This window comes from Prinia subflava, chromosome 2, assembly GCF_021018805.1.
Source record: "Prinia subflava isolate CZ2003 ecotype Zambia chromosome 2, Cam_Psub_1.2, whole genome shotgun sequence".
NCBI lineage: Eukaryota > Metazoa > Chordata > Aves > Passeriformes > Cisticolidae > Prinia > Prinia subflava.
Genome location: NC_086248.1, coordinates 21,910,228 through 21,934,820, shown reverse-complemented (window position 1 = coordinate 21,934,820; position 24,593 = coordinate 21,910,228). Strand labels below are relative to the sequence as shown.

The 24,593-nt window shown below is 34.1% G+C and overlaps 1 protein-coding gene across 1 annotated transcript in view; it reads left to right on the top strand.

Moving 5' to 3' along the window:
• Positions 1-24,593, top strand: part of CSMD1 (CUB and Sushi multiple domains 1) — a 1,074,318-nt gene that overhangs the window by 783,597 nt on the left and 266,128 nt on the right. The window contains exons 11-12 of the mRNA XM_063389341.1: positions 5,012-5,115; positions 12,314-12,426. Coding sequence (XP_063245411.1) covers positions 5,012-5,115; positions 12,314-12,426 — 217 coding nt within the window. The remainder of the gene's footprint in view (positions 1-5,011; positions 5,116-12,313; positions 12,427-24,593) is intronic.

Here is a 24,593-nt window from a genome sequence, read left to right as displayed (position 1 = left end):
ACCAAAAATTTGGAATATTTATGTTACTTTCAATGTTTACATAGCAGCAGGGACAAGATGGAAAGTAGGAAAATATTGTTAAATCTGAAGGAAAATACTGTTACATTAAATAGTGTTACATTTGTCAGTGAAATGGAATAACCCATAACAGTTGCAAACAGTGTTCATAAAAAGACTTTATACACATTTTCTTTTTATTATTTAAAAATTTCTAATCATGGATACTCAGAACTTCAGAACTGTTTATTTTCTGATTTTAATGTATGGTACTATAGTTTTACTCAAGCAACAAATTGTCTCTGTATTTTCTCATCTTTAAGAGATGTTACTTCAATGAGGCAACTGGTTTTTTGCTGTGCGTTGGTTGGTTGGTTTTTGTGGGTTTTTCTTGTTTTGGTGGTTTGGGTTTGGTTTTGTGGTTTTTGTTTGTTTTTTATTTGTTTGTTTGTCTGTTATTTTGTTTTTGTTTTGTTTGTTTTTGTTGTTGGTTTGGTTTGATTTTTTTGGGGATAAGATACACTACTACTAGAACATTTCTGCTGTGTTGGCTTGATCTGCTTGTAAATATAACAGCTATCTTATGGGGAGTTTTCATTTCTTCCTGCATCTCAAAATTCACTGCTCTTACTTTTTACTTTCTATTTACTCTACTTAATGCATACATTTATAACATACATAAGTCATAGAAAAATAGATCTTCTTAGTAGTGAAAAGAACAAGCACACCTAGACGTTTTGGAGAGGTAGCATTGCCATGTCCCCTATAGCTTCCTCCAGGCAGAATGTCCATACAGGCATTCCCTACAACTCTGGTGCTGCCTTTATCCATTGCTTGCAACAGCAATTATGCCAGCAGAAATATATAGTATGAGAGTATCTAGGATAAAGGAAAATGTTGTAAATGAAAAACTAAGCATGAAAATTCACTTGCAGAACTCTCATATAGGTACCTCTTTACGTGTCTCATATTTTTAAGCTTTTTCTTGTTTTCTGTTTTCACAGTCTATTTATCTAATAAGATGTAATTATTCCGAATTGCTTATAAGGGAATTTTGTCTCATACCTTTCAGAAAGCAAATAGGATCATTCTTCTGCAAGAAGAATGTAACTGATCATCCAGAAATAAATATAATATGTTTGGAAACAATTTTCATGTTTCCAGTTTATCTAAAGAGAATTAATTATTTTCTTCATTTAATCTGTTCATATTAAGCATATGTAAATTGTGATGTCAAATTAGTATTACTGGAATTTTAATTGCAAAACAAAATTGAATCTGGATGAGCATCTAAGAGCTGCTTTTTTCCTCCCTTGGTATATAAATCAATATTGTTTAACCACATATGTGGTATATTGTGATATTATTCAATCCTCCTGTTTCCTATGCTGTACTCATATCTATATCTGTACAAAACTGTCTTGCATTCTTCAATCTGCTGTCTAACAGAACATTAAAATTCTTCTGACAATTCAAAGCTTTATCTCCAGAAAAAATTTAACCAAATAGATATGGGTATTGGTCTCCCATAGTCATCATAACTCCCAAATAGTCATTAGGAACAGTGATTCTTAATGGCAGTTTGCTCCATCTTGAGACAGGTAACATGACTTGTGTCAGTCTCACTTAGGTGCTTGGTAAAATTTTGGAGATTATTCTGGGAATTACTGAAAAACGCCTGAAGGACAACACAATCAATGGTCACAGTGAGCAGTTCCTCATGAGGAGAAAGTCCTGCTTGATATACTTAATTTCCTTTTCCAATAGGGTAGCCCACCTAATTAATCAAGGGAAGCAATTGATATGATCTCTTTGGATTTCAGTAAATTTTTTAATGCTGTGTATCACAGGATCCTTTTGGACAAAATGTTCAGCACACAGCTGAATAAACACATCGTGTGAACAATTGGCTCATGGGTCCGACATAAAGGGTGACAGTGGCTGGAGTGACACCCGAGTGGTGACCTGTCACTAGTGGGGTCCCACAGGGCTCCATCATCAGCCTAGTTCTCTCCCACATCTTCATAAATGAGTGGGATGCTGGACTAGAAGGAATACTGAGCAGGTTTGCAGACGGTGCACACTGGAAGGAGCTGTTGACCCCCTGGAAGGCAGGGAGGCCCTGCAAAAAGACCTCAGTAAATTAGAATATTGGAAAATTACCAACCATAGGAAGTTCAACTTGCCATAGGAAAGCCAAGTGCTGGATTCTACACCTGGGATGGAGCAATCCTGATTGTATGTATAGACGAGAAAATGGATTCAGAACTGTGTAAATGGACCTGGGGAACCTGAAGCTGAAGCTGAAGCTGAATTGGAGCCAGCAGTGCCCCGGCAGCCAGGAGGGCCAGCTGGGGGCATCAGGCACAGCATCACAGCTGGGCAAGGGAGGGGATTGTCCTGCTCTGCTCTGCACTGGGACAGTCTCACCTCCAGTGCTGGGGGCAGTTTTGTGCACCACGCTATAAAAAGGGCATTAAACCATTAGAGAGAGTCCAAAGGAGGGCAACAAAGATGGTGAAGGCCTTGAGGGGAAGCTGTATGAGGAGCGGCTGAGGTCACTTGGTCTGTTCAGCCTGGAGGAGACTGAGAGGAGACCTCACTGCAGTTACAGCTTCTTGTGAGGGGAAGAGGAGGGGCAGACCCTGATCTCTGCTCTGTGGTGACCAGTGAGAACCTGAGGGAATGGCCTGAAGTTGTGCCAGGGGAGGTTTAGGTTGGATATCAGGAAAAGATTCTTCACCAGAAGGTGCTTGGGCACTGGAACAGGCTCCCCAGGGAAGGGGTCAACACCAAGCCTCAGGCACATGGTGTGACTTTCAGGGCTGCCTTATGCAGGGCCAGGAACTGGACTCGAAGATCCTTGTGGGTTCTTTCCAACTCAAGAAATGTTATGACAGAAAAGTGACATTTTCTGCCCACTGACTGTGAAAAGAGCAATGATTAGACTGAATGTTTATGCGTTAAAATTTAATTTTTATGAGTTAGAGTGAAGGAATTTAAGTTAGTCATCTTGACTCAACCATTTGAAGGTCTTTTCAAAATGTTTTCTGTGTTAGCATAGAATAGCACTTATAATAGAAACAAAGATAACAAGATTTTGTTTAACAATGGGTAATATATCTTCAAAATGCATCTCCCATAAAGGAATGTTTCTTGTCACATTTCCTATATGCTTAGCCAGAAGCTTAAGACTTTAATTTATGGCTTATATCCAATTACTTTTTCCTTACTTATTTTAGTATTAAAGAGGTGAACATTCATATTTTTTTATAAATTGTTGTGTAAAAGAATTTGTGACTCTAACCAAATGTATTTGGAGTTGAACCAAATGTATTATTTAAATAATACATTATCATATATTTTCATGGAATATTCTATCAGGTTTCCTCCTCCATATGAAATAATAATTGCATTTAAAGTCTTGCAGTTACTTTTCTTGCCAGGAACAAGTGTCTTTTTGTGCTTCTAAATATTCTTTTGCTTCATTTTGGCTTTATTAGTCTTGATTAATAATGAAATTTTAAATGTTAACCACTGATATAATCCAGGAATACTAAAAGGTTCATCAGGAGAAGATGGAAATGTATATTATTTCATCTGCAGCATATTGCCTGAAATTCTTATGATTATTTAAAGAATGCACAAACAAGGCATGAGACGCAGCCAGCAGGGGTTTAGGAAAGGTAGATCCAACCTGATCTCCTTTTAGGTGACCCCGCTAGTGGATGAGGGAAAGGCTGTGGATTTTGTCTGCCTGTGGGTCCCTCTTTGGGTTACAAACAAAAGCAAAATAGTACAATGTAAAGAGCACCTACTCCAGTGGTGTAAGTTCCTCTCTGCAGTTCATTGTACGAGGCTTTTCCAATTTCGACACAGAAATGAGATGGCTTTCTTTTTTAATACTGAAAAAGTTGAAACAACTATCTGAGCTTCCATGATGCTTTTCTACAGGGCTAAAATTTTATCAAGATGAATTATGCCTTGATGATCACATAGCAATAAACTCAAGTGGATGGAAAACATAGTTTTTTCATGTGTTTCTTCCAAAAGAGCAGCATAATAAGGCCTGTGCTGAAAGCTCAAATCTCACCCAAATGTTGTTTCCATCCACAAAACAAAAGAAAAATTAACTACATTACATGTAATGAGTGATGTTGTCTGAGAGCTTACCCAGAAATAGCTCCAAAAGTTAGTATAAATTTAAAATAAATAATTTTGTGGGGAATCACTGACTCTCTGCACTTTCATGTCAAGTTGTTTGCAGAAATCTTTGTATCAAATTGCAGAAAGGTACAATGTCCTAATATATATGTACATATCTATCAGCTGCAACTACTCACCAATACTAATCTCTAAAATCGCTTGCCTTAGAAATGTTATTTTATAAAAAACTACATCCTTTTTCATACTTTATCTTAAAAATTACAGTTTCATAAATAATTTTTCAAAGAATTCTGAGAAATACATTTGTAATTTTCTTGGCAGTTCATGACTAGACATGTGGAATCACAGTTTAATGTTATTAATTTATGCAAGGAAATTTGTGATTTTGAATTTCTGTAAACCAGCCTCCTCCATCTTTTTATGAATTGGTAGTTCATAGGTTCTACCTTCTTATTAGATAATTGAACAGATAAGAATGTTTTCATCTACTTCCAGTACTAGCTATACAATTTTTATATAGCTAGTACAGTTTTAAAAAAAAAAGAAAAAAACCCATTCCTTATTTCAGTAATGAACAGTTATCACCAGCTAGTGGTGACTGGCATCTTTGTATCTCAGTATGTGGCACTTCTTAAGCATTACTGCAGTGACTTATTCCTAAGTATTAGAAAACACCAGAATTTCTGCATTTGTGCTCTTTCTAGGTATCTTTCAAAAAGAAAAGAAGTCTAACTGAAATAATTATTACTTCATTATTCGATTTATAGTAGACAATTAATTCAAGAATGGAACAGGTTAGATAACATGTAGGAATGTTTTGAAGTAACTGAGTTATTTATTTTACTAGGTCATAAAACTTGCTTTTGAAGAGTTTGAACTGGAAAGAGGCTATGATACTCTCACTGTTGGAGATGCTGGGAAAGTTGGTGATACCAGAACAGTGTTGTATGTGTAAGTACACAATTTCTAACATTTTCCTTGGAAATTTGCTGTCATGTTGTTTCTTCCTGTCCAGCATGTATTTATTACATTTGCAATTTTAATGTATGGGATTTGATAATTAATGTAAGCTTAAAAATTCAAGTACTGTCAAAAAGATTATTCATTACAAAGTTCACTCCAAATCCTTAGTAGCATCTTTATAGGCTTTAACATTAGGGACTAAAAACTGCAAATTGAATTTTTCAAAAGAAAAAAAAGGCTTCATTTAAAAGACAAGAACTACCTATATTATTGTAATTGAATTCACAATTCACAAGGGAATTTAAAAAATGGATTAAAATTGGATTTCAGGTAACAGAAAATAAGGCATTGATTGATTTCAAAATTTAAATATTCAAAATTGCATTTGTGTATAAAATTTTAATGAAAGGACACAGTCCCCTTTTCAGTAAATTTAAACATGCTTTATGGAATAATGTAACATTATATATTGACAGTGTTGAAATTTAGATGAATTTGAAGGAAAATTCCAGACTAGATAGCTAGACTCAATATACAGCTCTGCAGTACTGTCTTGACTAAACGAAATAAAACTCTGTAGAGATTAATTAATCTCATCTACTTTTACCATCTCATTTGTGTGGCATATGCTCATTTTTTCTTACTGCATAATGAGAGCTTGGATAACAAGATACTTTGGCTATCACTTTTAGAGGTTTAAGTTATCACATTAATCCTGGTCACCAAACACAAAACAAAATTAGAGATTTGTTAAATTATCAAAAACTTAATAAGATAAACTAGCAGCATTTGTGTCATAACATTACTTCACCTAACATAAAAATCTGCTGCGTAAAGACAGTATTGAACATATTTGACAAAAAGAATCCATTGTAATTTTGTATTTTAAGGGGATTTTAATCCATATAAATAGTTGCCATGTTTCCTTTACTTAATTATATCAAATGAGTGCTCTTAACACCCACACATTTTATTTTAAATAAATCAGAATATTTTTGCGGGGACAAATCTGATGACAACAATCTCATTATATGTATTGATTTGTGAATATATAAATTTATTAATTGCTAATTTCTGAACCGTCATATTGAAGTTCTTAGAAAACATCAAATTTAATTTGGCTTAAGAGATTTGATGGAAAAGTGTTGAATTATTTGTTTAATGCTTGCATTTGTCAGGTTGCAATACTAAGTTGCTGCTACTGAGTAAATTGAATTCTATATCCTGTGTATCTGAAAAAGAAACAAGAAGAAAGAAGAAACAAAAAGGAAAGCAAACAAAAAAAAATCCTATTTTGAGAGCCTTCGGGTTATACTAACAAGAAAAACTTGAACTGGGAATGCATTTACACATTTATTTTTTCTTGTATTTTGCAGACTAATTGTATAAAGCAACAGTCCTTCTGGTGATGTTGATTTAACTACTTGTATCTCTGACAAAAGGGTTTGCATTTTTTTTTAATCGGTATACTTTTTTGCTCCTAGGGATTGCACAACTCCTTAAGAGTGAAGTCTTTAAGTAGTAGATCTGCTGTTACAAACTGTTAATTCTGTTTTCTACACTGAGTACACTTCATATATCATAATTTGCCAAAATTGTGTCAAAATTAAAATTACATCTCAATTTTCTTGACTTTTTACCTTTCCATTTGAAGCCATTTAACCTGTGACTACCTAGTCCCCATCTATTTTTCATGACTGTACAAAAACTAAAAATGAAAAAAATTAAATCATAAATTGCTCATATTAATTGCTATTTAATAAGCAGCACTCCATAACAACATCACCTCTGATAAACTTTTTTCACTTTAATGAAATCATAAAAATCCTGTAGCAGACATCCACTTTAAATCTATCACTGGCATTTCTAGAACTAGTACGATGGTCTCAGTAGAGACACACTACTTCTAACCATTTTTTCTTCAGTATAATTTTTTTGACTAAAATAGCAGCTGTTTTATCCCTACTACTCCACAGCCCATCACTTAGGATTGCAGTACAATGCTGGTCCTACCATCTTTACTGTAAATTGTATCTTTGATGAAAGCAAAATCTGTGCAAATAAACTTATTTGCCTTTTGGGTTGCAAGATCAGCATCACTCTCAAAATCATTTGAGAAGCGAAGCGATTAATAACTGAGATACACTGGAATACAGGAAGGCCCAAAGACAAAACTGTAGTCTCATGATCATTAATAATGAATCTGAATTTCTATTGAGACAGTGTTCTTGATGTTATTAAACACTGGATTGTATCGTGCATTATGAAATACATTATATTTAAACAGCATCACAGATATGTGCCATTTCACTTGCTTTTCAGAAGGGTCTTCTGTAAATGCAAAGTAATTTCCCTCATAAAACACTAGGTCCACTTGTAGAGTATATTATCATGAGTAAGTTCATAACTAAATGTCAGAGTGATTTTCTTATCAAAATTTTTTATTAGTTGGTTGTAATAACTTCTGTTACATTTATAGAGCTTTGAGCAGCACCTTGCAGTTTCTTATTCATCCCAGGAGAATGAAGGAGCTTACAGCCAAGACTTCTCTGGCTAGATGTAATTTCTAAATTTCTGAGGGTATCTTAAAGAAATGATACAGCTTTTCTTACAGTCTTCAAGCTTCTGTTGGTAGAAAAAAATGCCAGAATTTCTGCAGAAATTCTGCAGAATATCACTGTAGAATCTCATGCATTTCATTTTAAAATGTCATAGCTTTTATGATTTAGTTTGAACACAATATACTAAAATAAATATCTTTCTAAATTCAACTCTAATTCTAAATATTTGAATGCTTCAGCTTGGTGGAAAATTGTCATGTCTCAACATATAAGCCTCAGCCCCATGCAAAATTTTCCAGTTCTCTGGTGCTAAAGACCCCAAGGTAGTAGCTACCTCTTTATTGGGTGCTTTATTGTAAATTTAAACATTGTAAACAAACATTGTATTGTAAACAAACTCAAACTTTATAATGAGCTCAGTCTTGCCAAGATGTTTATAAGCCAGTCCTCCTATGAACAATGGAACTGTCTAAAGGCAGGTCAGTAAATAGGGCACCTCTAAATACTTTATGGAAAGAAGATTTAGGGAGCTGAGAATCATGATGTATAAATGATCTGTCCAAGCACAAGCTTTCCATGATGTCCAGACTCTCATCCCTTAGCAATTGCCTGCATAACCTCAAAGCTGTAGCACTACAGCTTGAGGGGAATATGAAGAAATCTTGATGTTTAAAATGGAGGAAAAAAAATAAAGTGTAGACTCCCCATCTTTATTTTTTTGTACAAAATTGGGAAAATAATTAGAAAAATGATTTTAAGTTCATGGAAGATACCACTGGAGTCATACAAACCCCAATACACTTTGATGAAGAGCAAATTATTTCAAATCAATTTTATGCATTTTTTGACAGACTAGTTGGCATAATAATAGAGAATCTGTTGGGTTCTAATTTATTAATGTATTTAATTTTAATATTTATAGTAAACTTTTCTAAAAAATCTAATCACCAAAATCCTAATTAATTAAAGGGGAGATTCACATCAATTTTATGATTTTTAACAATTGTTTCATCTGTAATCCTTACTTGTTGGAAAATTTAGTAATCTTCATGGATTATGTAGGCTGAGATGTTTAGCTCTGGAAAACTAATACAACTTACTTAATATGAATGTAAATATGCTTAGGTTATAAAGTTTTCAAAGCAGTTTCTTATATTTATATTTATTGTTATATTTCTTATGTTTAACAGAGTTTGGCTAGAACGAGTGGCTACCTTTTAAAAATAACTCATTAGTGATCATCATATGTTAGGTGAAATTTATCAGTCAGAATGTTTCCTGCAATGTCCTGTTTTCTGTTTTTAAATTCTTGTGTAATAAACTAACACTTTGCTTTAGAAGATCTGCTTTGCTCCAAATACTATAATTTGTTTTTCTTGCAGCATTTACATTAAAGCTTTTTTTTTTAATGATTCCCTTAAAACATGAATCTTTTAACTATTTCCTGTACAGAAAACTGTTAGTTGTTCTTCTTCCAATACAAAGAAAAAACCGTACATTTGTGATTCAAACCCGATTGCTAATGTCAGCTATTTCAGTACATAGTAAAAACACCCATGGTAGTAAAATGCATTGTAGCAAACCTTTATCCTTTTCTTCTATTCATACAAAGTTTGGAAATTTACTGGGGGCTTGGAAAAGAACCTACCCTTTCCTACCTGGTAAAACCCGATATTTCTGGTCCTGGAGACCATTCTGAGTAGTTTGGATCTGGCTTGTTGTGGATAACTAAGCAGAGAGCCAACTGCTGCAAAAAATTGCTTTCTCTTAGAGTTGCCTTTTCTGACCTGTGATCTGTTCAGAGTAGTGAGAAGCTCAGCTTAAGTTCGCCTCAACATTTTTAAATTTCCTTCATGTGGAGATGAACCCAGGTTTACCTCCACATGAAATGAGGTTAGCAGCAGCTAATGAGTGCCTGAGTGGCTGGTCTGCAAGTCTCTGTTCTTGAACTTGCAGATGATCTGATCTTCAGGTGATTACACACTGGGACAAACTCAGCCACAGCATGTGTTGGTGGACAGGGCTGCATTCCCTACACATTTGATCTACCCTATCTGCCATCCTAGTTGAAGGATGTAGTTCTATCTGTGGAGGTGTTCTCAAGGAATAAAACCAAACTATAAAAACAACAAAATCTCAACCTAAGCAGCAAACAAAAGAAAAAAACCCCAAACAAAACCCAAACAAGTAAACAAACAAAAACACACCAAAAAAACCCCACCAGACATAAAACTACTACCTCCATAAAAAAAAAAAGACATTTTATTGATTTCTTCATTTGGCATATTTTTTTCATTTGTTTTGGGGTGAGGAGGGATGTGTTAATTTTCTCTCCCTTCCCCATAGAGATGAATCTGAGGAAGTGATTGTATTTTGGTTGGTTCATACCTATCATCTACAGATAGACCACTGGCATTTTGATGGAAGAGGACTCTGCCTATTTGATGAGTTTATCTTATTCTGTTGTGGCTTTTTATTTGCTTTTTTAAAAAAATTAATTGTTTTGCCTTTTTTTTTTTATTTTTGCTTGCATTCTATAGGGACTTTTATATTAATTGAAAGTATTCCATCCTACTCATAAATGCTTAGAAATTTAATGTTCATCTTATCCATGTTCAGAAATTCATTGTAGGTCTCATACAGTAATCAGATTACTGAGTATAAAGAGAGACATTTAAACAGTTGTTAGTTGGTAATGCAATAGGTTTACACATCTGAATAGCCACTGAGAATTTTTTGCAGAAAAAATACAAGTGTACAGTTGTCTGTCAATGTACACATAATCTTTACTTTTTCTTTCTTTATATATGTATTTCTGCAGGCAAACTACTTTTGTTTATGTTACTCACTGTCTAGTGAGGTGTCGCCCTTTCCTAAAATGGCTAAATTATTCATTTAAGTGAATGTCCCAACTTTATCACCATTCATTATTTTATCAGCAAGAGAATATTCAGCATTCTGATTATACCTAGCATCTTTTTGAACCTATACAGTTCCCAATTAATTTGGAAAGCAGCTCAGTTTTTAGAGTAAGCAGCTGCTTTATTTTCATTCTTATACAGGTCAAACTGAACAACCCAGCTATTTAGCAGTTTCTTGATTTCCTTACTTATCCAAGCTAAGCACTATTTGTGTGTTTGCATATGCTGAGCCATAATGGATTTCATTTTTTCCCCCTTTTCTGCACTTATAGTATCATAATAATCAATTAATTACCAACAGGTCATAACCAGAAATCTTATAGACCATATTAGATAAAACTCAGCCATTTTAACAGCAATTCTGTTCTGAGGTGCTACTTTCAGTAGTAATTAGTAAGACCATTATTCTTATAAGGGGATTGTGTATTTTAGTTTTATTTTCAATAAAGCAGAGTAAGAACCCAAATTCTTGGGTTCTTATATGTGGGATTTATAGTTTCTTGTTCATAACCTGGATTGAAGACAGAGAGAATTCCTGTAACTTATCTCATTGGTTCCTCAGTTCTCACTTTGTTTCTACTCAGCCTCTCCTTTTTTAATGTCATTGCATTTAAGTTGTAACAGTATTAACATCTGGTTTACTGTATTTAAATAATATGTTTTAGAGTAATCCATACCCTGTTTTCTTGAGAAATTCTGCTTCTGGAACATCTTATCTTGGTTTGGCACATTATTAATTTTACTTAATTCAAGCGTGTGGGGTGTTTTTTTTTGTTTGTTTGTTTTGTTTTTTTGGGTTTTTTTTTTTGGTTGGTTGGTTGGTTGGTTGGGTTTTTTCCATAATCAAGATTGAGGGTTGGAAGAAAGACAGAGAATTTTCTGCTTGTGAAATTTCAGAGAATTTTCTGGTTTGTGTTGTGTCTGATAAAAGTTTAGTTAGGGAGATTCTACAGCCACTCTTTATGTGTGACTTTTCCCACTACTTTTTTGTAAAACCTATCACTACAATCTGAATGGTTTTCAGGACTAGAACCTGAGTATGCACTAGTTTTTTGCTATTAAGAAGCAACCTTTTTTCTTAATGATTCCTTTTGATACACAACTTTTTGATACCAGAATTATAGATGCATAAGTGATACAACTGACAAGCACTCAAGTTTTATGCTGGGACTCACCAGTGTGCCTTACATGTGTTGTACACTGCACTGTACTTATCTATATACTTGGCTGTCACACATTATTGTGTGAGAAATAGCAGTTTCCCTGAAACTTGAGAGGTCATTGTGAGTGATTTGAATGGAGTAGATGTGGTTGTAGTAAGTTCTGGACACACAGGCTCTAAGGCATATAAAGCAATTTTCTTGATTTTTAGAAAGCAGGCAGAAACGCAATACTCATCCAAACGGGTGAAAACTAATTCATACAGTCAGTCTCATCTCTTAAAACTTAATTACTTATTGGAAACTTTAGGTAGGAACAGCTTTATTAGAAGTGATTAATCATTGTTGAATGCAGTAATTAAAAAAATATTTCTATTACTTCACATTGTTCTATTTCTTATAGCATAGTTAGTTTTATCCAAAATCCAACTGATTAGAACAGATGTGAATAATTTAAAAGGTTGTGTTTTGTGGTAGTAGTAGTGATAGTAGTAGTAGTAATTAATGCATCTACAAATGACTTTGCCATTTATCCTACATACAGACTCACTGGATCTAGTGTTCCTGATCTTATTGTGAGCATGAGCAACCAGATGTGGCTTCATTTACAATCTGATGACAGCATTGGCTCACCAGGATTCAAAGCTGTTTATCAAGGTATGAGCGAAATGAAATATTTTAAACTTATGCTGTAACTTACTTCATTATACCCCAACAAATTAATTTGAAATAGGCATTTAGTGCTTTAACAAACTTAAGAGTTTTGATAGTGTCTCTATTTTCAGTGAATGGTTAATGAAGACATGGATTTGCAAATACCTACAAAATAACTAAAAATATTTGCAAGTAAAAATGAAAGTTATTGTTCTAATACATTTTGCTGGGAGGTCAATAGAAACTACAAATTTCTTACAAAGGTCTTAAATTTTACATTCTGCTAACCTGTGTCATATTGGATACTATTTGAAAAATATTGTTAATATTCTAAGACTTAATTGGGGTACTTATAAACCTTATTATCATGCCTCACTGAGAATCTCCACAGACTTAAGTCATAATTAGTATGCAATGAAAACAACAGAACAGATATATTGTATATTATTGTGGAAATTAAGAAGATCTGTAGAGTTGTGGAAATTCAACTCAAAAAAATTTATCTAAGTTACCCTAGCCTCATTTGTGTTGCTTCTGTCTCAAAGAAATGAGAACCTTTGCAGTATAAACATATTTTTTCTTTTTGACTGTGGGAAATTCAGTACCTTCTGAAGCTGATTAATTGTATTAAAGAATACCTGATATCTCTCAGTATACCTGCATGTATTGATATTTTTCCATTTCAATAGGTTGTATAGACCTGCAGCTAGAAAGAGCTCTTTCTTATTAACATCTGGTATCATTTGCTGTTAATTTCCATGTTAATTAGTTCACCTTAAGGACAAGGAAAAACATTTGATACTATTTTCAATAGTACCTTATGGGCACATGTGATGAAAATGATTTGATAATAATCTTGTCAAAATTACTTTTGTACAAAAGATGCTGCAAAACACTGAGAGACTTTTCACAGTTCAGTAACTGAAAGTAACTGAATTAGAAGAGTGGGAGTGCTCCTTAAAAGTTGTCCATAAACTGAAGTACCCTGTCTAAGTGTTTCACTTCATTTCTAGTGACCTTATTGTTTCGGTACCAAAACAGGCAAAATAAAGAGTGAAAAGCTGTGGAGATGTTAACCCCAAGTTTAGAAAGCTATACATTTATGGCACTGAGGACATTAAGGCTTTCCTGAGCAGGTTTTTAGAAGCAGTGTCTGTGGCTGTGACATATTGTGAACGTTGAAAGGAACAGGAAGCGGAGCTATTCCCCAGTGGTCAGCCAGGAAACATCGTGGTACTTCTCCACACCAATATTTTTCTAGTAGTGGTCTCTCCTTTGAGGCAAGTGGTGATAATAGCCATTATTTTTTTTTTAATGGCAGCTATACTGCCATTATTCTTCTCTAAATCTGTATTTCTTTGGGACTCAGGCTCACTAATCAGATCAACTGATAGACAATTCATAGTTTATGTTTCTGTGTGCACATATTGCTGGATAATAGTCGAGTGTTTTAATTATTATTATCTACTTCTTCTATACACCATGTTTTGGTTTACTTTAATGTAAACTGAAATCAAAGAACCACAGAAAAAAAGAGGAGAAAGAAGGGGTGGCATGAGGGTGGCAATCACTTCCCATGAGAATCCTCCATAGCAACACTACTGAGATTGGCAGGTCCATGGCCATGGAATAAGCATATGAGAACAAAGAAAATTACAGAGCCTCTGGAAACACTGTCCCAGTTGCTTAAGTGTGATGTACAAGAGCTGTGAATGAAAAACCAGATGCATGCTGTAGCCTTTCTATGGCTGAGGCATTAGGGAATCTTAAAATATTGTGCTGTGCGTTAAGTCTGTATAGTTACACAGCTCAAGTACGTTTTATTGCGTGACTACCATCACATAGCCTTTATCTAAATTAATCTTACCCCTTCTTGTCCCTTCTGTCATGGTTTTATCTTTTGTACATGTGTCATTTCTAAGGTCTGTGTTTACTTAGAAAACATACTGTCTTTAAAAAATCCATTTGTGAAATACATTCGTGGAAATAGTGATTGTAGAGTGGAGAGAGGGTGTTGGCACAAGTTATGTATCTGACACTTTACACTGTTTCCTCAAACCAAAATTATGAACTTTACCTTCTCATAACCCTATGAAAAAGTTCAAAAATTTAAATTATACATATCAGATGATTTTTTTTTCTGCTATATTTCATTTCTAGTATTTCTAATGTAAATTCATCTGTTGTTATTTCTGTACTTGTCCAATGTTGATTTTATTTATGGAGTTCAACCTCTTACTTCTGCGGACTTTCTGCAAACACCTGAAGTATACAATGTGCATTTTGCAGTAGCAGTAGCATCTCTTTGATGAAGCATATTGTTGCAATTTGACAGTTGGATTTTGGCTTTCAGTCTTGTTTTTCAACCTGTTGTGGGTTATTATGCATTTTTTTTTTTAGTTTTGTTAAGTCAGTTTCAAAATTCTAAAGCGTGAAATGTTTATAACTTCAAAAGTATAGTAAATTATTTAAGAAAAAGGTGAATTATAGCTTTTTTTTCTCTCTTTCATTTGAATGTTCTGTTTAGTTTTATTAGAACTTTCTCATCTTATATTGTTGATGAAATTTTTAACCATCTGCACTCACAATACATTTTGTGCTTTAAGCTAAGTGTAAAGTTTAAACTTCTATCCTGTCACAAGGTGCCCGAATAAATCTCCTTCCTCTTGTTTAGCAGTCAAAGAACCTGTCTGAAAATAGAATCTCATCTTAATTGTGAGAAAGTTAATAGATTGTGACATGTAACCTCAAGGACAATGTCTTAGTGATTGCAGTCAGCTAAAAAGAAGGCAAACTGTAGACTTTGATGCCTTATACATGTTTTGTAGAGACAAGGGAAAGGACACACTTAATTTTTTTTTCTCAAAAAGTTGTGAGTTTTTCTCAGGACTGGAACATGATTTCTCACACTCTTGTGCAATATTTTACAGCTCACCAACCAAATCTTGGCTTTGTATCTATTATTTTTTTTTTCTCTTACTACTTAAATAGTGTCATAGTTTATAGAAAATTGTTACTTTAACTGAAATTCATCTCATTTTAATTATTAAGAAAGGATATTAATGATACAGTTTGCCTATCTTACATTATTAGCATGACCACCTAAAAATGGCATGAAATGGTGCCTGTAAATGAACCAATACGCATAACATATTTTATGTATGAACAGTAAATTTAATCCTATTTACAATTTGCCTAAGGGATTAAGAGAGAGGCATGTCTTCCCAGCTTCTTTTGCCTCTTCTTTGGCTCACCTTCAGAAACATGTTAATGTCAGAACTATGTAGGGTTCTCTATATTCTCATTACTCCAGGTTTTGTAGTCTGCCTTATTAATCATGTTTCTCAGACCGTAGAATGTAGTTGGAGCCACAAGAAAGATTTCAGACTTAGGTCCTGTAGAGATACATCCTGGAAAGAGTTTTGAATACAAAGGAATAACACTGTACTGGTATCACTGTGTGCTCTGGAAGGTGACCTGTGGAAACCCAGATGGGGTGGTGGTGTTTTTTAACTCCAGGAAACTAACAAGTGGTGTTAGTTTTTTAACTCCAGGAAGCTGACAAACAGCTAGGGTGTTAGCAAATACAAGAGGTATCTTGATATTTTCCTGCCAGTCATACTCAGTGTCATGCATTATAAAGCCAGAAAGAATTAATATGTTACCTCTGTATAATAAGTAAAATGCAAGACACTACAGGCAACCCTTATCTTTGATGACAAACTTTCTAAACCATGTTAGAACCACATTATTATTGCTAAAACAGGAGGCTGTTAACCTATACTAGAAAAAAGTAAAAAGCTGAAGAATGATTTGAACCTACCATTATTTTTTTAAAAAGTCCTATTTTATTTGAAAATCCTTCATTCTCTGTTATAGATCCCAGATATCTTAACAGAATGATTTAATACCTTTCAAAAAGAATCCTCTGAAAGCATATGAAAAGGCCAGAAATTTAAATTTTTCTGTCCTTGAAGAATGAAATATATTGTAATACCTAAGTGTTTCAAAAGATCTAAACTGAAATCTTCTCCAGTAAGTATCTATGCCAGTTTTCCCTACTGAAGCCAAGATGACCAGGTGTCACTCCACATGTCTTCACAAATTAAACAAAATTACATTATGTTTTTTACAGCTCATACTTCACAGTAAAACCCACCAACATTTCTCAATGTGTCTACAGCACTATAAAGTGCTGCTTTAAAATGAAAATTAAAAAAAAAAAACAACAAGAGAAGTAAATATTTACAGAAAAAAACCAGTATACGGGCTGTTGTGAACACAGTTTTCAGAGTTTCAGCAGCAGAGCTATTTAAAAAGTAAAGAAATTACAAAAACAGACTGTAAGATTTAGTTACGTTTCAAATATAGTTTTTCCTTTCTGATTATTCAGTAAGGTTATGAAAGACCTCAGAGATTTTTTTTCCATACAAGGGACATATCTGAAATCCTAGTAAGTAATCTCCTGGAAGAATACCATAAACATGCTGAATGGAAATCTTGATGAACGCCGTTGCTGATCTCCCTTGTTAAAGCTGCTTCAGTGTGAATAAATTTTAAATATGCATTAGAACAAGGCCTGGAATCTTCTGACCACTCTGGTTAAATAGGTTTAGGTTCACCAAAAGTACTTATTTTGAATTAATAATTCCCCTCTAGACTGCAGCATGCCTGACTGACGACACATACCTGCATTTATATCTTTTCAGCAATTGATTTAACAGTTTAAGTTTGAACCCTTGTTTTCTTCTCTTCGTAAAATTATTAATCATTAAAACAAGAACATGCTGTCACTGAATAAAAAAGAATTGTTCTAATTCAGCCAGTGAAGATCATTCTGTTAGTGAAACTTGTTTGGAAAGTAGTTTCACATAATAATTAAACACATTCTGTGTAGGAAACAGCTCAGACGAAGAAAAAATTGTAAAAATAAAAATGACACCTTAAAACAAGATTCTCATAAAATATATGTGAGAATTAAGTATAAATAACTAATCTTTTGGAGACCTTTTTTTTGTTTATTTTTTACTTCTGGTGGGCCTTTCTTTGTACTTTTTTCCTTCTACTGGAAATAAACAAGAAAAGGAACTGAACAGTTTAAGTGTTTGAAACATAAACCCTAGTCTTTGCTTCTTAGCAGATACAGCTCAATTTGAAAGTTTGATCAACAATTTAATAATTTTAGGTAAAAAGAAATAGGTGTTTTACCAGTTAGAAATTTCTCTATTTTTTTTTTTTAATATAGAAAACATCACAGTGTATGCACCATGAACTTAGCTGCCCACTGATCTTACTTAAGAAGATATAGTCCTTTCACTCTTTAGGCCAAAATAATTACCTTTTAGTAATTTTTCATATTTAATCCATAAAGTGGTGATATACTCAGAATTTCCTGTTAATATCTACAACTGAGATTGTTTGGAATTCTTAAGTATCATCCATTCATTTATAAAGTACCTGCAAATGATGGTCAGAGAGAAAGATTCTTCATAGCTAGACAGCAACAGATAGCATGTTGTGATTTTTTTTTCTTTTGAATAAGAATACTTCTTATTTAGAATTTTATTTTTCTGCCAGGTTTCTGTATTTTTTGCTATAAAGTTCAAACCATGAGAACTGTGTTGCCCCTTTGGATGCACGACACTCACTTTATGGTTTCAAAAATCCAATACTTGATTTTAAATGAGTAAGAAATTAGCTGTTTATGTTGTCTCGCCCATGGTGACAGTTTAAGCTTTATTTTCAAGTCTATGTTACTTTAAGTAACCAAGTTTTTTCAAACAGTAATGGAAAAATGGATTAAATTATATGAATAACACATACTGGACTGTATTGCAAGAGTCATAGAAACGATTAGATTGAAAAGGACCCTTAAGATCATTGAGTCCATTTGTAAACCTAATATTACCGAGCCCAAAAATTCTAATATGGATGATTTTTTTAAGCGCATAGCAAAGAAAAGTCTGAATGAACTGTGAGAAGTGATGTTATCCCTGAAGTCAATAAGCTTTAAAGAAAGCATAGTTTTAATAATCTTGTTAAATATTTAATTTGCTTTTCTAAAGCAAAATGCAATATTATTGCAATTTCTCTTTAAACAAATATTTATCTGGAACCTAAAGAAAATAATTTTGGAGTCAGACTTTGATTGACAGGATTTTCTGAGCATGTATATGCATGATGTCAGCATACTAATAATTCTTTTTGTGATACAACACAGGGTAACTTGATAAAAAAACCTCACCAGAACCTCAGTGTATACTCTTATTACAAGATGAAGAAAAAGATAAAATTACCCTAAGACACTGTACACAGAATCCTGCTTCCAGTTAACACTTTATAGCAGCCATTTTAAAAATACATCTATATGGATTTATAGATATATGAAATGTATTGCACATATTAGAATCATTTCACAGAATCTAAATAATCTCTCCCTTCAAACTTTATCCAAAATTTTTCAGATTGTGATTTTCTTGTGTGTGTTAGAATACATTGCATATCACAAAATTACGTCAGTAAGTTTTGCATAAACTTTTAAAATAATACAGCTAATCTTATAGTTACTGTATTATATAGAAAAGCCATGTTCTGGTTTTTAAGATACACGCAGCTATAAAAGCTAATGTTCTTTTGATGAAAAAGAGTGATAAAACCCTGGAAACAGGAGCTACCTTTATTTTTTGAAAATGTCTGTTCCATCTGCAAGGAGATAATAAACGTTAAAATTAACAAGGTACAATAAATTTAAAGTACAGACTGTGCTAAATAATCTACCTTAAATCCCAGTGTAAGCGCCTCTCCTTCAGTGACATTTTGACCCTTCATAACTTCAACTTAATCTTCTTTGAAAGAAGAATACAAATGCTCTGAAGAGGATTAAATCACAGTGATCTGAGGACAATGGCACACCCCAGGGAGTGGTTTTGCACGTCCTTTCATGTGGCTTTAGTGGCCTTAGTTGTGTTCTTTCCCTAATTAGGGAGAAGCGTGTGTGTATATGTTTTTGTGGTGGAAGGAGACTCTCCACGTTTCCTTTGGCTGGCCAGACCTGGATGGACAGTCTCCATGGCCGAGATTCCATCCCCTAGGGTTTGGAGGAGCAGGGTCAGAGATGTTCTTCATAGGCAGACCAGGACACACAAAGGTGCCTGTCCAGTGCTTTATCATCAGAGTGCTGGTGTATGGCACCAGTGTATGTATCAGTGTTCTTCACACAAATCTTCACCTGCACTAAATTTCATAAAAATCCTTAGAGACCTGATTATTGTGCACTGCAGACCACCTCCATCACTGCTAGCTTCTAGTATAGTATGTAAATTTATTAATAAAACTGCTGTCTTAGAAATGCTGTTCTGGAATTCTGCACAACTCACATAATGATATTTTTATATAGTAGATTCATTTTAGCTGTTACTGAGATTTTTAAAAGATCTGGAATTTCTTGTTCATATGCATTTTTCCATAGGCTAGGCTAGATTCCTATTATCATCTCATTAAAGTAAATTGCAGTTTTTAGGGTTTTGGTGCTTATTGGTATGCTTTCCTTTTTAGTAACTAACACCATGAAAGAATGGTCAGATTTGGATCATTAAACAGTTTCTGCATAATTTATGCCTTCATTATAGTATTTATTGAATTTCTTAAATGTCACTGTTGATTACTAAGTCACATGAGTTCAAATGGAAAATTATATTTGAATCTCAAATATTATTGAAAATACCATACTGGTAACTGGTACTCGAGAAAGATCTGCTGGAAATATTAAGCAACTGTTGGAGATTTTAATTCCAATATACAGTTGTCTATTAGTAAGATCCTCTATAAAAAAAATTATGTCACTAAAGAGTTCTTTAAAGTTCTTCAGGACTTTATATCTTTCCCAAGTCCTTTTAACCACTGCTTGATTTATCTGTTCAGCTCATAAACAGACATAAATTTTTCACTTTGACTGAAATTGATGTGACATACTAACACCTCCACATGTTGCAAAGTCAGCATATCCTCCAGAGCAGCCTTTTTTATATTGCCCTCTCCTTTTGTCAGCAATTTAGATTAGAGGGGGTTGTTATTCAGATGAAATAATGGCTTATTTTGATGTTGCAGTGAAATTTGGGAAAAACAATACTTCCTAATCTAAAACATTATCAAGAACAAATTTCAGACTTGGTACATTTGATTTCTTTATTTATAAATCAGTATATTAAAAAAATCCATTCAGACTCTTTATTATACATGAGAATTGCTGAATTAAGTTAACAAAAAGCTACAATGATAACTTACTTAACATTGTGTGTGTTTGCACGCTCTGTTTGCATATGAACATGTCTGAAAACTCCATTTTATTCTAATCATGAGGAACAAACAACATTTCCTAGAAAATGGATCATCTGAAATATGGAGTCTTGGTGTTCTCAGAACATCACTTCTATAAGATTGTAGAGTGAAGGTTTTTAAGTGCAAACAGAAATGAACTACATTAAATGGGATATATGTGCAGAGAAGCTGAATACAGTGCACTGACTGTCAGTGAAAAACAGTTTGCTGCTGCCTTGTACCTTCACCTCTCCTCTGACCTTTCCAGGCCAGAATAGCCGTGGCCAGGCCTTTCTTCAGGACATTATGCACCCTTCATGGAAAGATTTTAAAATAGCATTTCCTTTACCATTCACTTGTAGGCTTGGCATTAGTACTGTTTTCAAAGGGTCTTTATTTTTCCTTTCAGTGTCCAAAGAACAGCATGATGCTGAAGGAACTCTTAGAAAGCAGAGTACTATTTCCTTTAAAACAAAATCGTCACAAGTAGAGCACAAAAGAAAGCACTGAATGTTTTGCGGATACTTGTAACAATATCAGTTGTAATCTAAAAAATAAATGAAGCATGAGTCCTTGTAAATACATATGTAAACTGTTTCCAGTCTATATCTCCAGGTATGCCATTGATGTGTTTTTCCAATTGTGTTTTTCCAGGTGAATATACTTGGATTTGTTTCAGTGCTAGAGAGTGATATTAGCTTTGTGCACTCACATAGCCTTCCTTTCAGAACTAAGACTTTAAATGCTTAAAAAAAAAATAAAAAGGAAACGATAAAACCAGAAGACATAAACCTTTTGGATATTTTCCTATGATCTACAGTACTTACCACATTCCAATCTATCAGTCTTTGATAATTCTGGGGTATTAATATTTGTTGCAACTCTCAGTTTTCTAATGTCTATATGACCTCTGAAACAGTGAAATGTTTTTATACAGCAACCTTTGTAAAGAACATAATAACAAAACTTGTGCCTGTTGATTTTTCTATCGTGTTGTATTAGCATGCTGTAGAAAAGGTTACTGAGTTTTGGTGAGTATCATTTCTCAAGCTTATTCAGCTTGCAACTGAACCTTGCTGGACTGTGTTTCCAAATATTATCATACTGACTTTGGTTCAAAATCTAATCAGCCACTTGGAACCATGGCAAAGGTTCATCCTGTGCTATTTTGGTAAAATTAATATGCAGAGAAAAGAGGAAGAATTTGAACAGATTTTAGCAAGAATTGGATGTCAATTTTTTTTTTCCTGATTTCCATTTATTCAATTAATTTCATTTTTTATTTCCACTCAGAATATGCTTTAAAAAGTGGGTGCAACCTCTTTACTGGGATTGTTTTTTAATCTGCCAAGATTGAAAGTATGTATAAAAAAATCTGACTATGCCTGATCTGTTTGCTTCTCTACAGTAAAGACATTTGGATGTGTTTTCACCAGAACATGTACCTGATAGGAACAACATAAATACATCTACATTTACATTTTCCTTGTGCTATAAGGGCTATTTTGGAAAAAAACAAACCACCCAAACAGCAAACCAAAACAGCACTGTACTTGTCAAACATTTTAAAAATCAATTTTATTTATTTATTTATTTATTTTTAATGAACAGATTTTAATTGTGTCCTGGTTACTCTATGAAGGCCATAGTTAAGCTTTGTTTTATAGTAACAGACACAGGATTTCCATGTAGCAGTTTGATCATTTTAAGACTAAGTCCAGTCTACCTATGCAAAGTCAAATAGATAGTTAATGCTCAGGAAGACTTCCCTATATGCCTCTATGAAACTGCAGTTTTTAATTGGTCTCACTGAAAAAACATGAATTTTAGTTGTTTGTTTTTGTGAATGTATACTATGCCTACAAAACATTTACATGTATATATAGGTATGTAATGTTTCAGTATGTTTATATGGAATAGCTTCCACACCAAATTCTAAGCTGTGAGATTTCCTTTACTTATCTGCAGAGTAATTTTGTGTTAGGTTATATTCCTCAGAAAGTGTGTTTTATTTGAGAATAAAAAACACCTGTTGCTCAGCCTTTGCCACGTAGGCATCTTTGGAAAGAGGAGGAAAGTTTGTCTTCCTTATTCCTACCCCAGGACTCTTGGGTGATCAAGGGGACAGGAGCCAACAAGGATGGAGGGACAGCAAAAAAATTTGAAACATATAGATATAGATAAAAAAAAAAAGGACGATTTCTTTAGATGGAAAGAGTGCCCATGCAATAAAGTCTCAAAGTTAATTGAAGAGAGAAACTTTGAGATCCTGAGAACTTGTGCATTGCCAAAAAAGGATAAAAGATGCTGGACTGAGTCCAACAGCAGGGTGCAGGATTTGTCCCACAAGGGCAGAATGTAGGCACATAAGGCCTAAACACTTTTTTTTTCTTTTTTTTTTTTTTCCTTCAGAAGAATATTTTTGAAGCAATACTTCATCCTTCTTTCTTCTTTACTGAACTATAGTAAACGAAAATTATTTGGATGTCCACTGTACTAGTATTGGTACATTCAGTTGCTTCCAAAGCTAACATTTTTCATTTGAGCACTTACTGCTTCTACAACCTGCATTAGAAAAGTACTGAGTTGAAGCTCCAGCAATTCCACACTTAATTTTTATCTTCCATTTTGTTTTATGGAACTGTACTTATCACTCCTGGTCTTTACAGCAGAGGCACACCCACTGTAACGTACAGAAGTGGATACTCAGGGAAAACAAGGTCCTACCTGTTTCAGCTTCCATTGAGATTTTGGTGGGGGTTTATTTTAAGAGTATGAGTGACACAGTGCCTTTTAGGGTACAATACCCTCGGCTTTGGCCAGCCCAGTCTGCTGGCACCACGTGCAGCAGGGGAATTACCCCAGAGCACAGCACCAGGGCAGAATCTCAGTGGAGCTAAAGCCACACAGCAGGAACCGCTTCTGTCTAGGTGGAGGATAAAGAACAAAATGAGGTCCAGAGACTTGAGATTCCAGCAAGGTCCATTGCCTGAAAGGGATCAAGATCCAAAGATGGTGACAAGAGGAATCTCAGGGTTTAAACCTAGGGGAGGATCTTAAGGAGGGGACAAAGCTTCAACCCATAGGAAGGGAACAGGGGTGGACTTACAAAAATGAATGACGTACATGGAATGAGTAAGGAGCAGCAAGGGGAGGTAACCAATAACAGTTCAAACCAGAGAGACTTTTCCAGAACAAGGGTTGGCAAAAGAAGGATTGACAGGGAGGGTAGGAGGCACAACTGCAGATTGGCAGGTAAGGTTCGAGAAACAGAGGAAGGGTTAAAAAGATTGACAGCTCAGGGGACAGTGACAGCTGGGGAAAAGTCCATTGTAACCTGGCGGGAACAGAGGGAAAAATCATTACAATTAAAAATCGAACCACTGCATATGAGAAAAAGCAGTGCTTATGTGGGTACATGTGTTCAAGAAGATGTGTACACCTGTAGTACATATCAGGTTAAAGCATCTTGAAAATGTGTGGCAGTGTTGCTCACCTATTTTTCTGTAATATTTCTGTAACAAACTGTTATGATTGGGCTAAAAAAAAGTATAGATGAAGCCAATTGAATAAGTTCTATTGTCTAATGATAATTATTTATTGATTTTTTTTTTGCTTCAAAATACTATAATTGTCTAATTGCAAACCATTTACTGCGTGCTAAATAAATTTTATGTGATGGCAAATCTTAATAAGAAAGCCATATGTCATTAATTTAAGTGGTTAAAGGAATCCAAATATATTGTGTCACCCGAGTTTATAATCTGGAAAACATATTGTTTGTATGACATGGCCAATTTTCCATAAAACCATGTTAACTACTGGTGATTAAATTTTTTCCTTTAACACTTTAG